The following is a 15,049-nucleotide window of genomic DNA, read 5'->3' on the forward strand; positions in this document are numbered from 1 at the left end:
TAAGAAACATGAAAGTTGAAAAATTAAAGAAATGTTTATATATTGAATGCAGTTAGTGTTCAATAATGGAACATTTCTAACACACATTAACATAATATATGAAAATAAAAGTAATTATTATGAAGTAATTAATATTTATTTACTTTGTCCAAAAATAGTATTCAAGTTTTCATAGCAAAAGAAAAAAACATTTTAGGAATTTTCTTTTCAATCACACATTCACAAAATCAAATTTGTTTTATGTTAATATTCCCTGTAAATAATATTCTAGGTTTCAGAGATAGCTTTTATCACATAGAACATTTCTCTAATATTTAATTATAAGCACAATAAAAAGAAAAACTAGTCAATGGAGCACACTACATATATTTACCTAAGCTGCAATGAATGGAAACATACAGATACCAGGCCATTATCGAGGCCCATGGTGAAAATACACACTTCAAAACCTCACCACTCCAACATGCCATTGATAGGGTTTTGATTCTGCACTGCAGCTAACTTTATGAGCCTTGTCAGATGTTGATGTGGTATCAGAGTAAAAAGTCCACAATTATCTGAAGGGGCATTAAACTGTTGCTTCCTTTTCCTATTGCATACTCTGTGAGGTCAGATTTTCTTTATACATTTCAAACCAAACAACATACAATGACAGATTTAGCAGAAGGGGACTTGAGAATCCAGTTGTCATCTATTAAATTACATATAGAAAAGACTTGCCAGCATGTAAGACATTGTTTCTTTTATTACTATATTTTTGTTTCAGAAAATAGTTTATTTTCATTAAGATATATTTATGTAGCCAAAATCACCTGATTCCATATAATTCACAGGAACAAAAACTCAGAAAAATTGTTTTAGAGAGTGAGATGACATTTAATTGTCGTACTCAATTCTTCACCATAACTTTGGTTAAACCTTTACGTTGAATTTGCAAACGCCACCGGCAAACGCTTCACAGCTGCCTGCCTAACAGCAGGTAGAAAATAATGACATAATTTATAAGCAACCTTTACTGGTAGGACAGTTCATACCAGCCAAAGATTCCAAGACAGAAAAGAAAAAGGATGACAGAGGTCAACATCAGCACCGAATCACAGTGATAGCTTTCGTTTGTCTCCCCTGAAAGTCATTAAACAGCATTGCCCAGCACACCATGAACAAGACACAAAATATTCAAGGTGGTTAAGGTGGTTAAGAGACTTTCTGAAACTTTACCTACTGTGGCAAAATCTCTACAGTGTTTTATTTTGTTAAGTTCTGAGTAGACACAGATGACTTGCACTCATTTTCCCATACTCTGGCTCCCACAGTCTTTCCATCAGTTCCCAAAGAACCACGCATTATCTGCTGTTAGACTACTACTCTTCAAGACATATTATCAAATAGTGTTGTACTGCTCTGGGGTCTGTAAAACTTTGAGGTTACATTAGAGGCAGAATTATGTTCAATGTTAGTCTCACATGTTCCCACCACTCGCTCTCTTCCACTTCCCTGGCTATCCTGTGACTTCTGGTGCTTCCGCAGGCTGAAGCTCGCACCCAGATACCCACTGTTCTTTTTGTTGCACAGATCTTCTCCTATGTGAAGCCTTTCCTAACCACTCACGCTATGCATTCAAACTTCCTTTGGAAATTGTCCAAACTCAGCACCAGATAAGTGAGCATGGGACTGTTTGCTTGTCGCTCTCATTTCAATGTCCAGAAACTGAGATCATTAGCACACTGCCAAATCTATCTCAAACTACAGCTCAGTTGCTACAACTGCCAATTTCTGAAACAACACTTTGTGTCATATAATAACTGAAAATGAAAGAATAATGTTCCTCTTACAAAGTTGGTATGGTGGCTGGTTTCTATCATAGCAATTTTAAAACTCAAATGTAATTTTAAACATATACACATATTTTCACATTAGATATATAAATGTAACATGCTTCAAATGTAGCATGTATACTTCATTGTATAATGGTCAAACATGTTACAAAATAATCAATTACGTCTTATTTACTTTAAAAAATGTACTATACAGAGTCATAATTTCATCATAGCCTATTATCCAATATATTTAAAATAAGAATTAAGCATAAGGAACAGTCTCACCAAGAACATGGAAAATCCAATAGTCTTTTATCCTTAACAAGGGTGTGTTGGCAGGGGGGCAACTGGTTTTGTTTGTTTATATGCTGGAGACTGAATTTAGACCTCACACAAAGCATTCATTCAGTCATTAAGATACAACCTAGCCCCTCTGTCCTTAGTAGGAATTAAAACATAGTTTAATAGAAAATAATTTATTAAATGACAAACATATAAATTTTCAGGCTTTGATGGATCTAAAACATTAATTTTATAGAAAGTGTCTAAAAATGGAATTAAAATCACCATGCATTAAATGGAGAATAAGCAAGCACAACAGTCTGTAGCATCTGATTTCTCCCCAAACTAGGAAGCTCCAAGGTAGAGACTTGATAAGTCATTCATCATTTTAAACCTCTGTGGTCAGCAAATTGCTTACTTTTATTCAACAGTTTCACTTAATGAGATGGGATTTTTCCCAAGACTGATACATTATGTATCTCAGTGGATGTACTGGTATTTGTTCAATAATTTTTTATTGTAATAAGATGGACAGTCTCCAAGTACTGTATGCACAGGCTAGGAAACAGAAGAAACTGCCAAAATATTTACTCAAAACATCAAGTATTTGATGTCCAAATAATGTATTTAGGCCTCATTCTGATGATCAATAATGTAAATGTATAAATTTCCTTAAGAACCTTTTACAATTAGTATTTACTCACATAAATATTTGATACTAAGAAAACTGTATTTTACAAGTAAGTCTTTGAGTTTTCAAATAATAGAAGAAAAGTTTCTGCTCTGCAAACAGCACAGGATATGATTTATTGGAAGCAGAGAAAGAGCAGATCTAACTTCCTTTTAAAACTCTAGAAATAGCTCTTCTTATGATCATTTTTAATTTTCAAATACATTTTTTACATTAATAACATACTCAAACTTCAGTGTATCAGAACAGATTATGCTTTTAGTACTCTTCTCAACATTGTGAAGATATTGTTACTTTTTAATTAAGAATGTATTCAATTGATGTCGTGATAATGTTACAGTGATTAAGGTAGTTATGGTTTATCTATTCAATTTATTATGCAGCAATTAAAAACTATGTTTATTTGGTGATAAGAGGTAAGGATAAAAATTTTTTTCATTAAGATTATTATTAAGATGCTTTTCTTTAAATGAAGGTACAAAATTATCACAACCTGTAATAAACATCACATAATCATCTCAATAGATGCAGAAATGGCCTTTGACAAAAATCCAATATTCATTCATGATAAAAACCCTGAAGAAAATAAGTATAAAGAGACCCTACTTCAAACTAATAAAAGCCATTTATGACAAATTCACTGGTAACATCATACTTACCGGACAAAAACTAAAAATATTTCCTTTAAAATCAGAATCAAGACAATGGTATTCGCTATTACCACTACTGTTCAATACCGTACTCAAAACTTTTGCAAGCAATCAGGCAAGAAAAGAAATAAATGGAATATGAAAAGAAAAGGAAGAAGTCAAGCTATCTCTAGTCACAGATGACATGATCTTTTACATACAAGACACAAAAAACTCTACCAGAAGACTGCTAGAATGAATAAACTCAGCAAACTAGCAGGATACAAAAGCAAAACACACACAAAAAATAGTTTTCCTGCACATTAACAATGAATGCATCAAACAACAAACTGGGAAAACAACCTCATTCACAATAGCTTTGAAAAAAAGAATCAAAAACCTGGGTATTTAACCTAACCAAGGAAAGGAAAGCTGTTATAATTAAAACTTCAATACTCTGAAAAAGGATGTTGAAAAACCTCAGTGGCACAACACCTGCCTGGCAAGCACAAGGTTCTGAGTTCAATTCCCAGGACTCCCCCCAAAAAAACAAACAAAAAGACAATGGAAAGATATTGTGCAAACATATATCAATAAAAAGGAAGAAAAATCTCAAGTCCATTTTTAAAATATGTCTAAAATATATGCATAAAAGGAAAATCTAAAAAATTTAATTATTTGGAAGCAAAATTTAATTTTCTGTAAACTATATTCAAAACATGATGTTTTCAAATATTTTATTAAAAATGAGAGCTATAGTTTTCTTTAAAAGTGTCATATAAAGACTACCTTAAGAATAAAAACATTCACCTTATCTGATTTGAATTCCACTATCATACTGAAATCTATGGTTTACCCAACACTGAAAAACAGTCCCCATTTTCTGAAGGTTAACATTCTTGCCCCTTGCCCAATCACACAAATAAACTAGTCGTAGCAGGAGAATATAAATTACCTAGTGCTACTTTCTGTATGGCTTTCCAAGTACGCACCAGGAAAATTACCATAGAAATTAAATCTAGGAAGTTGAATAGCATTCCTCCTAGTGCTTTAAGTTTGACTTTTAAAATGAGTCATGATCGAATTGATATCCCCAGAAAGAATCTTCACCGAGGAATGAAAGGAAAATTGAAATCTAGAGAACAGTGGACAGGAAGTCTGACTACAAATTCAGTGGTTAATATCTTTGAACACAGCAAATAATGAATAATATTTTTGCACTTCTACATGCCGCATCATCCTTAATTACATTTTTCTGGAATAATATATAACTATCATAGAATGCAACTCAGTCAGCATTATAAATGAAATTACACATACTTATTTCTCAAAAGGTTTGAGCTATTTTTGTCAGCTGAAAATTTCGTCTCATCTCAAATGTAATTATTTCTTCTGTGACTTTTGAGCTAAGTCAATGTAATTAGTTGTCTAATAAAGCTTCTCCCTTAGAAAAGAAAAAGCATTTTACTTACATCCATAGTATATAGAAACACTCAGTATTTCCACAATTCAAATGGAAGAAAACCTTTCCCATTCAATTTTCCACCAAAATTCCAAGCATGCTTTAAAATATATCTCAACTCGTTCATGTTTATTATTTATCTAAGTATGGTGTTTCTTGGTTTTGAGTTCTGAGTATGGCAGATAAGCTGATAGTAGTTGCCCACCCCTCATTCATCTTAGCGATGGTCCAGCTGAGAGAGTCCTTGGTAGGCAGACATTAACCATCTCTGGTGAGCTCTATCACATCAGAACTTCATTCACAGAGTCCAAAGTAAGCAAACTTAAATTCTGAGCTCACAAAAAACAAATAAGCTCCCGTGATGGAAATGACCAAGAAAACAAGAAAGGGACAGCATTGACGTAGCATTCAGACTGGCTCTTAGAAGAAATAAACAATCACGATCATTCCTGTCACATATTCCATTACTGCTTTTCATTTACTTCCTGTGGATTTAAAACCTGTGTGAAGCTTCTGTTCTCCTATTTCTCCAGGCATGAGCATGGGGGCCTAGCAAACTGAGCACTTGCGCCAGCTCTGTTAAACAGCTGGGTACATTTTTTTTTTTGGGTTTTTTTTTTTTTTTGGTTTTGGTTTTTCTCCGGTACCGGGAACCGAACTCACGACCTTGCGCTTGCTAGGCAGGCGCTTTGCCGCTGAGCTAAATCCCCAGCCCCACAGCTGGGTACATTTGAACGAGTCAATACCTCAATTTGGCCTCATGACTGTCATCTGAAATGTTAATGGAGTATATTATTTGATCTTCAAGATCCTATTCATCTTCAGAAATTCTGTTTTTGAATTTCCAAGCCTGGTAGAAAATGTATGCTTTCTTCCAAAAGCCCATGAGAAACCGAGTTTCCTTGTAGGAAGCCTGATAAAGGAATCCAATTGCAGCCTGCAAGGTCTTGGAGTGATCTTGTAGCAACTACTTGCAACCAATTCCCGCAGTGTGCCCTTGTGTATGTTCAAGGAAGAGAACAAACCTTCCCAACTATTTATATAAACTCTAATTATTCTCCATCTTATTTCGATGAAAGCTGAGACTTACAAATTTTCATAAAGAGGCTCCATCAGACAGTTTATGAGTAGATAACTTACAATGCCCTGTCCTCCCCCTAATTCATACACACAAGACTCAGGCCTCTTCTACAAGCTCCTCCCTCTAAGAACTGAGGCCCTGATGGCTAGAATGCTACCAGCATCAACAGAACTTTCTCATGGGACTAAATCCAATGACTTCTATAAAAATTCACGCCTCTTTAGATCTCACTTGATCCCCACCTACACAGGCCTCCCAAGTCTATAGGCTCTTGTAGTTCTTTACCTAGTGACCCAATTTCCCAGAGGCAAAGACTCACAATAATCATTATCAAAATGCACTTCAATCAACAGTACAGATGGTACAAAGGGTGGAAATCATATCATCTGAAGAAATAAGGCAAGAAGTGGGAAACAAGGGGGAGATGATCAGTCCCTCAGGAAGCATTCTAAAGTAACAAAAGATAAAAAGGAAGAAAATAATGAAAGTTCCAAAGCAAAAAGGGAAGGTGGTTCCCTTAAGGAAAGACAGGGTTAGTAAAGAACAAGGTGGAGGTTTGAGTGTTCTTCTGTTACTATCTGACTTCCTCCCAACACAAGTGCGAAGTGCGCTTTGGGGCATCCTTCTGAATGTTCAGATTAATGAGGTAAAATAGCTCCTAGCATTTTTGGACATAATATCATTACACAGTACTCTTAGAAAGCATAAAATGAATTTAGCCACTTACAAAAAATATACGTACACCCTGCCATAGAAGAATACCCTCTGGGTCTACATGTTGGCATCAGAGTATTTGCCATTATGTTAGAGTTTGCCACACAGAAAGGGATTTCAACCGTGACAGCTACCTGCATCAGCTCTCCGACAGCTCCAGCCCTCTATCCCACCACCAGCCAGTGTGTAACCTCTCCACACAAGCATGTAGAAGCTCTACACCGAGTGCCCAGTCTCAGGCACTAATCGTTGGAGTTTTGCTCATTGTATTCCATTTCCCCTGAACTGCTGCAACTACGGTTCACGATTCTATAAATACTTGACTATTTGTTACAACGCTAACAATGGAATAGGGCAATGGCATATATATGAGGATTTGAAAATCTGTGCCCCTACAGAAAGTAAACATTCTTGTCCCTTCTGGGACTCCAGAATGACAATGGAGGTATGTGGAGGTAGGGAGTTGATCTGTACCATGATCTCATGCGTACACTGACTACTATAAACATGTGTCTCCACATGAAAACAAAAGCCATTTAGAAACAATATACTTTATTTCATCTTATCATTTTCCTAGTATATGTCTGAAACTATAATTACTATCATCAGACATATTGAATTGTGATTCAATTTACTAAGCACCCAATTTATAGACAGCTTTTTCCAAATAGAAAATAAAATTTATTTTAACATCATTTTCCTTAATGTGTGTGGCTAATCATAATTTCATGAACTTGCCTGTAAAAGTCCATACCTTCAAATTTGCAGGACAAAAATTGGTTCCCTTTGCATAACAAAGGCCAGGACTTAAAATGAGCACTTCAAATTAAGCAAATCATCTCTACCCACAACTTTTCCCTACCAGCAAATTGATGATCTATTCACATTAGTTAAAACTGTGTAGCTAAAAAATCTAGTTTTTTATACTCCACAGTAAATATACTACAGGAATAAAAGTATATATCATACATATAAGTTATGTATCAGTATAAATTAAAAAGAATTCATGCATTCATTGGATATTTCCTACACACACAATCTGTGTATCAGAAATGAACATTCTCAGACCAAATACTGCTCGGCCATTTTCAGCACTTTACACAATTTTCCATTTTCACAACAGTCTTTTTTTTTGGTACCGGCAATCAAACTCAGGACCTCACGCTTGCCAGGCAGGCACTTATGTCCCTGAGCTATATCCCCAGCCCTTCCCAACAATCTTGCACTCCTTCATCTAACCTTTCTCCTGCTTCTTCCTGACTGCTTACTCCACCTAAGAAAAATATTTCTAATATCTAAAACACTGCAGATAAATTATGACGATAGAATTCTGGGGCTGGGGATATAGCTCAGTGGCATGGCACCTGCCTGGCAAGTGCGAGGTCCCAAGTTCGATTCTTGGTACCACCCCCCAAAAAAGAAAAGGACAGCAGAATTCTGCCTTATGAGAGAGCTTGCCATCAGCACTCCATTCCAAACCACTCATCACTCACCTGTGCCATCATCCACGTTCTCTACTTCCATCACTTCCGTATTGATCCGGCCACGAAAAAGGTACCGATGTCCATCTGTGGAACCCCTGCTATTCTTCAACCGTCTTAAAGTGAAGAAAATCACAAAGACTTTGTTACAAAACTTAATGCAAATCAGTGTTAAAATAACGTACGTTAAACTGGACACAGTGGCATATGTCTATAATCCCAGTTACTGCAGAAGCTAAGCAAGGTGATCACAAGTTCAAGGCTAATTTGGAAAATTTAGCAAGACTTTGCCCAAAAATTAAAAACCATAACAGGTCTGCAGATGGAGGCCAGTTGTAGGATGCGCGGGGGCTCAATCCCCAGTACCAGAAAGAAACAACAAAACTGAGAATTTCTACTAATAGAAGAAGATACCAATGAACATTATTAAATGTTTTTTGGCACTTGGTGACTTTATTTGTAATTCCCCCCCCCCGTCATTCACAGCAGCACCACCTGCTTTACAAGATAGAGATGACTGCGCATTTTTTAAAAAATAAATTGAAGCGTTTGCACACAGGTGAGAGAGTACGTAGGTATTTTGCTCAGTGTAGACTATCAGCACTGTCTGATCAAACTCTATCAGGCACTGAAGGCTGGTTATTTCAATGTCACATTTGAGTTTTTTCACCTTCATTTCTCATTTTTCACTACCAAATAATTCCTTTTTTCAAGGGTTGATAAACAAATCTAATTAGTTCCTTTGATCCTTCTTCAAAGAAATTGGTTGTCAACAGGCTCTTAAAATGAGCAAACTACAGCTGTACAATGTTTTCCTATATTGTTTTTATGGTATGACTATCATTGTTGAATGACATATATCATACATGACACATTATACATGACATACGTTATATATATATGTATAATCCTTCCTAAATGTCTAACTTATTTTTAAAATAATCCAAAACATTTTAAAACTAGTATATATCTATTGTCAGCCTTTAATCTTTGAAAGTGTGTAACAAAAAGTAAAAATGCCAGGTTTACCAGTGATATTTGTAACAGTGAATTAGACAGTTATGTATTAGAACTACTCAGTGCTCAGAACAGAAGGTTTCTTTAAAAACATTTTATTAATTAAACAGATAAGAGTCTCAGAAATGATTCAAGGAGATTCAAAATCACTTAGTCACTCAAGAGATTTCAGTTGACCTAGACTCTTCAATTTGACTCCCTGATAGAAGTCTACCTAATAATTTAAGAGATGGAAATAATGATTAATTTATTGTGCTATATAGACACATCTAACACACGATGAGGCTTCCCACTACCTGCAATTCCCCACCTCTGCAGGTAGATAGCCATCCTTAAGCAAACCTAAAATAAAAGGGTTAACTTGGGAGGTATCTCAAGTTGCTGTTAATCTTCAGGGCTCCTTGGAAAAGACTGTATTCCTGGCCTGACACTCCTATATTCTTAACAGAACTTAGTACTGCAGTCCTTTATCACTAACAAGAAAAACTAAGTATAACTTAATTATTCTGACTGGAGAGTACTGATTTCAGCCCCAAACTTTCACCACCCTGCATTTGCCATGTTTCTTTATAGAGCAATCTCTAAATTTCTTTTGTTCATAAGCCTAAATATGTGCTGTAAACCAGGAATTCAGGCCAGGTAGCTATGAAATCTGGTATCATAGGGGAAGATATATATTTGGTATATATATTTGACCCACATTACACATTAAGTATACTTTTACATGACAGGATTTTAAATTTTTAAAAACCTTCCTAAGTTAATTTATGAGGTGTGATGAAAAATATGATGGATGTTCAGTTTTTTTTTTTTAATTTATTACAGTAAAAGACACTTGGCCACTAACCTGCATCAAAATACTCTCCCTCATCATCCCACACTTACCCCATCATTCTCGTCACTTTCTGCAGCAGTGCTGGGGTCCTCTTTTGTGAGTGTCATGGCTTGCATCTAAAGTGCCCCCAAAAGTCTCAGGTGCTCATAGGCGGGTGTGGGGAAGGTACTGAATTGTGGGCACTTCTGGCTGGCTTGCCCTTAGGAGGTGGGGTCCAGCTGAAAGAGGAAGGTCACGGGGGACGTGGCCTGGAAGGGTCTGTCTCATCCCTGGTCTTCCCTTGACCCCCTCCTCTCTCTCTGTCTGTCTCTCCACCGCTTGTCACATGCTGTTCTTCCTCTGCCATGCCCCTCTGCCACACCACCCTGCTTTAAAACCAGAGGACTATGGACCAAACCTCTGCACACTGGAAGCCAAAATGTACCTTGCCTTCCTTAAATCGTGGGTTTCCGGTATTATGTGTAAGTACTGTGCCTAAGACAGCAAGTGTCTTTGGTGTGCTGTGACGGCTCCCTCAGTGTCCTGAACTGATTCACAAGGATTTTTTTTTTTTTTTTTCTGGCACTGAGAATCAAACTCAGGACCTTGCGCTTGCCAGGCAGGCGCTTGTACCACTGAGCTATATCCCCGGCCCACACAAGGCTTCCTTTCATGGTCATTTTGTCTGTGAGGAACTGGAAGTCACATGGTGCTAGATGTAGTGAATAAGCTGGATGAAGACACACTATAATGCTTTTACAAGCCTGCATTTCTGTCAGACGGACTGGCAGCGGCATTCACTGTATTTGTATTTTGGGTCACAACTGGGAAAGACATGGAATCAGACTTCCATAACTGCTTCGTAAGTGGCAAGAATGATCGGATAAGAGTGTTCACAGGAAAGGGGAGTACTTTAAGAGGGATTAATAGAAATGTGTCTTTTACTGTAATAAATACTTTTATTTACTGGAAAAAAAGTTCACTGAATAAAGCAATGTGTAAATGATAGATGTGTATTTTGGAGGGTGATTGAACTTAAACATTCACCTCATACTTTGATATACCTCATATTTGACATTATAATCATGGGACCATATCATATCATCATTTGTACATTTGTATTAAGTAGACTTACACGTAGGTAAATCTATAGTCTACTAAGATAGAAAATAGTACATCACAGTATCTTAAAAGAAATAATTTATTGCAAATCAGTACATTATTCCTAAAACTAGTCATATTTAAAAGGTCCAATATCCTTGATAACAGCTTTAGTCATAGTCAAAATAAACACAGATATGTAGGAGAATACATCTATGAGTCCTATTTTACCAAGTATTAATTTTCTTCAGGTTCAAGCTCTGAGCTCTATATAGGTTTTGGGTACTTCTCTTAGAATATCTGACCTGCAGATAAAAATATTCAGTAGAAATTTAATAAGGGCTGGATAGTTTTGATTCCTTAAGAAAACTGAGAAGACCATGGTTTAAAAGTATTTCTCTCTATACAACAATACTGCATATTTTCATATTTTCATTTTGTCAGTGTTCTAATTCTGTGTTTTAGGGTTATTAAGATACATTTGCAATAGTAGAGAACTGGAAACAATGCTAAAGTTCATTAATAGAAGAAGGAATAATTAAATTGTGTTAATTTTTGACAGTAAACCAAAGGGATGTTATAGACCACTTAAAATAAATAAATTATTGTTTTACACAAAAGTGATATTTTTTTAGAAACTACTGAATCATAAAAAACTAAATATATTATATAACTAATCATAAAGTACATAAACAAGCCAAACTAAGTAACATCATATTAATTTGTCAAATACTACCTCATAAATCATTCCTTAATCTATATCTCCTAAGATTAAGACCATTAGAAAGATCCAGAGGTAGGATCCAGCTTAATCTAGCACTCCTCTCTAAAGAATGTAACTTTAGAATATGAATAAATACATCAGGTGTTTGATATTTGTATTATAATACTGTGGGACTTTGGAAGAGGCTCCATTTACTCATACTATCTGAAGGATCTCTAGATCTTAGAAAGTTTGTGCTAAGGTGCAGTTCATAGAGGAAGTGAAGTATTCTAAATGCAGATTGAAAGATGGTTAATTCACAGGGCTTTAGCAATACTGCAAGGGAATAATTATATCAAACTGAACAGTTACTTCCATGTCTAACCATTATGCATTTGGTTCATAGTACACATTTATTAAGGATTATTTATTAAACTGTAGGAATTTAGTTTTATGAAGCTTTTCATGTTACTTAACTTATTTAAGAATTACAGCCATGAGATGACATCATATCATAATTTGTACACCGATGTTCGTTTTGCAAATATTCTGGACTTGATGGCAGACATACATATATAAAGATAAAATCAACTGTAAGGAAAAAAGATCTTATTCTCAAACTAAAGTCTTTAATAATTCTACCAAAAATATACTGATTCACATTGCAATTTAATGGTTTAAACACAAGCAAAATTAATGGCCTCTTCTACAGCTTCCTAAAGCCTATTTCTATTAACCCCAATCTTGCTATCAAACACAAAGAATTTAGAAGAAAATGGTAAAATAAATGAATAGCTTCATTCTCACATCTGATAAAAGGGAACTGTGAGCTGAGTACAGTATGAGCCTTGAATCTTAGCTACTTCTGTGGTTGAGGCAGGAAGATCACTTAGGCCCAGGAGCTCAAGACCAACCTAGGCAACACAGTGAGAGCCCATCTCAAAAATAAAAAAAAAAATTAAACCTCATTAACATACAGATGAAAATTAGTTATGAGGTGTGATAAAAAATATAGTGAATGTTAAAATTTTTTTAATTTATTACAGAGAAAGACATATTGGTCATTAAACACCCAAAACTATACTCTTTACTTTGAATACTCTTCTCCTCTCATTCTTGCCCTTTTATGAAGTGGTTCTGGAAGTCCTTTCGTGTTCTTAGTTGAGCGGTCTTGGCTGCCCTGATACCTTGAACTGATTCAAAACATTTCCCTTTTGATGTCATTCTGACTACGGAGAAATGCCAAGAGTGCCACGGTGCAAGAGATCCAGTGAATAAGGTGCAGAAGAACACACTGTATGTTTTTATCTGACAGAAATTGCCATGAACATTGGAGCAACATGGGGTGACCAAAATTTATGGTGAATGTTTAAATTTTAAAAACTTATTATGGCAAAAGATACATTGTCATTAATCCCCCTCAAAATATTGTCCCTTGCCTCAGACACATTTTTAGCACTATGTCTCTTACATTAATAAAGTTTGTTTTTTGAATTTTGATATTCACTGTATTCCTATTCACCCCTTGTATCTTCCAGCTTTGCTGCTAACTTGCTCCTTTTCATGAAGGTAGATATTGTAGTCCTACATTTTCGTGTTTCATGCCATTGTTTTTTTTAATTAATATCTCCTTCTAGAAAATTCTAACACTGCAACCCACATGGATGAATTATCATGTATCATTAATATAGCTGCCAAATTTTCACTAACTTGCTCTGGGCATTTTGCTGACTTAGGAAAACTTACTTCAAGGCATAAAAAATTATGTTCCCTCAATCTGCCTAATAAATCAGTTTTATATCTCTCATTCTCAGTCTGCCAGAAAATGTTTGGTTATAGTTTCCTGACTTCTGAATTAAGCACAATCACTCAAAACCCTGCACTTTCAACCACACGCCTTCCGTGTCAATGAAATGAAGCCTGTCAGTACCATCTCACTAAAACAAACGTGCTCCAGCTACAGTAAGTGTCTTAAGAAGTACTCGAATAAGTTAGATGCTGCTAAGGAAACAAGTAGACCTTTAAAGAGTAGAAAAAGTGACTTGGAGTAGGAAACAGAGCAGTCCCTTTGACATGAGCAGTTTAGGGGAGTAAAGTGGATTAAAGATACACTGAAGGTTCCTGAGAGGGAAATAAGAAAAAATGATAACATAAAACTCTACCATGCAGGAGAGTAGACAGATGGAAGAGAATCACATTGGAGACCTCTTTCTTTAAAACAGGAAGCTTTAGACACTGTATGGAACAATGGTGATGGACCCAGTCAACAAGTAGCTTACATGGGAATTCCAGAGAAGGACAGCCAGAAGGAAGAGGATATGCAGAATGGGAGGCTCAAAATGGGAACGGTGATTACATAACTGCTGATACTGACAAGGTAAAGGTACAACCATAGAACAGGTGACTCGGGTGTAACAGAGGTAAGGACCATTATAGATAAAAGTCTATCGGATTTCCACAGCCTCTGGATGAACTCTGAGTCAATCATGTGAGTTTGGAATAAGACTGGTGATAGCAGTAAAGTGGAAAGATAGTGACCCAAGAGCTACAGCACTCACTGAACTTGTGTACAGCACGGAGACATTAAGTTCTCTGTAAAATGGAGTCAACATGCAACGCAGTTAGATAGGAAAGACAAATGGAAGAAACGTTACGTGTGCTAGGAGTCCAAAGGGAAGAGAGAGAAGTGGCTGGGACACAGGAGGGATAAGGGAAGACACACAAGCCTCTCCTCTGGGCCCTGCAGGACACAAGTTGGGACCAACAACTGTCCTTGGCGGGATGAAGGGTGGCGGCATCATGAGATGACAGTGACACTGCAGCGTCGCCCAACAGGGAGATGAGAAGAGCAGTGGAACAGACTAGGATCCGAAGCAGGTTACTGGACATATGCTGACTTCTGGGGAGTAGAGAGGAAAATATGAGATGCATAAAACATTGCTAAAGTGTGACTCCTTTATGATCTTACCTGTGTTTTCTTTTGCAGTACACCAAAAGATTATCAAAAAGAAAAAACACCCGTTCTTGAATGTTTCCAGAGGAAATTTTCAGCAAAACTCCACACATCAGCATTTCAGTGCAGGTGTCAGTAATGTTGGAGCCCTGAGGCGAGGAAAACAAAAGAGGTAACGTGTGATTACTTGGCTGAAACTTATATCTAATCATTCTTCTCCTTACAATCATACTTGCTTTTACTAAGAATGAATGTATGTAGAGACAGAGTTCAAAGAGGACAAGCAGCCATACTGAATGTATCT

The 15,049-nt window shown here is 36.2% G+C and overlaps 1 protein-coding gene across 1 annotated transcript in view; it reads right to left on the reverse strand.

Moving 5' to 3' along the window:
* The window catches only part of Prex2 (phosphatidylinositol-3,4,5-trisphosphate-dependent Rac exchange factor 2), a gene marked incomplete in the record, with an annotated part of 260,363 nt that overhangs the window by 164,324 nt on the left and 80,990 nt on the right, over positions 1–15,049 (reverse strand). The window contains 2 exon segments of the mRNA XM_005392120.2: positions 8,170–8,273; positions 14,761–14,894. Of these exon segments, the coding sequence (XP_005392177.1) occupies positions 8,170–8,273; positions 14,761–14,894 (238 nt within the window).

The sequence above is a fragment of the Chinchilla lanigera genome, unplaced genomic scaffold (genome assembly GCF_000276665.1).
Source record: "Chinchilla lanigera isolate Chin_1 unplaced genomic scaffold, ChiLan1.0 scaffold00043, whole genome shotgun sequence".
Taxonomy (NCBI): Eukaryota; Metazoa; Chordata; class Mammalia; order Rodentia; family Chinchillidae; genus Chinchilla; species Chinchilla lanigera.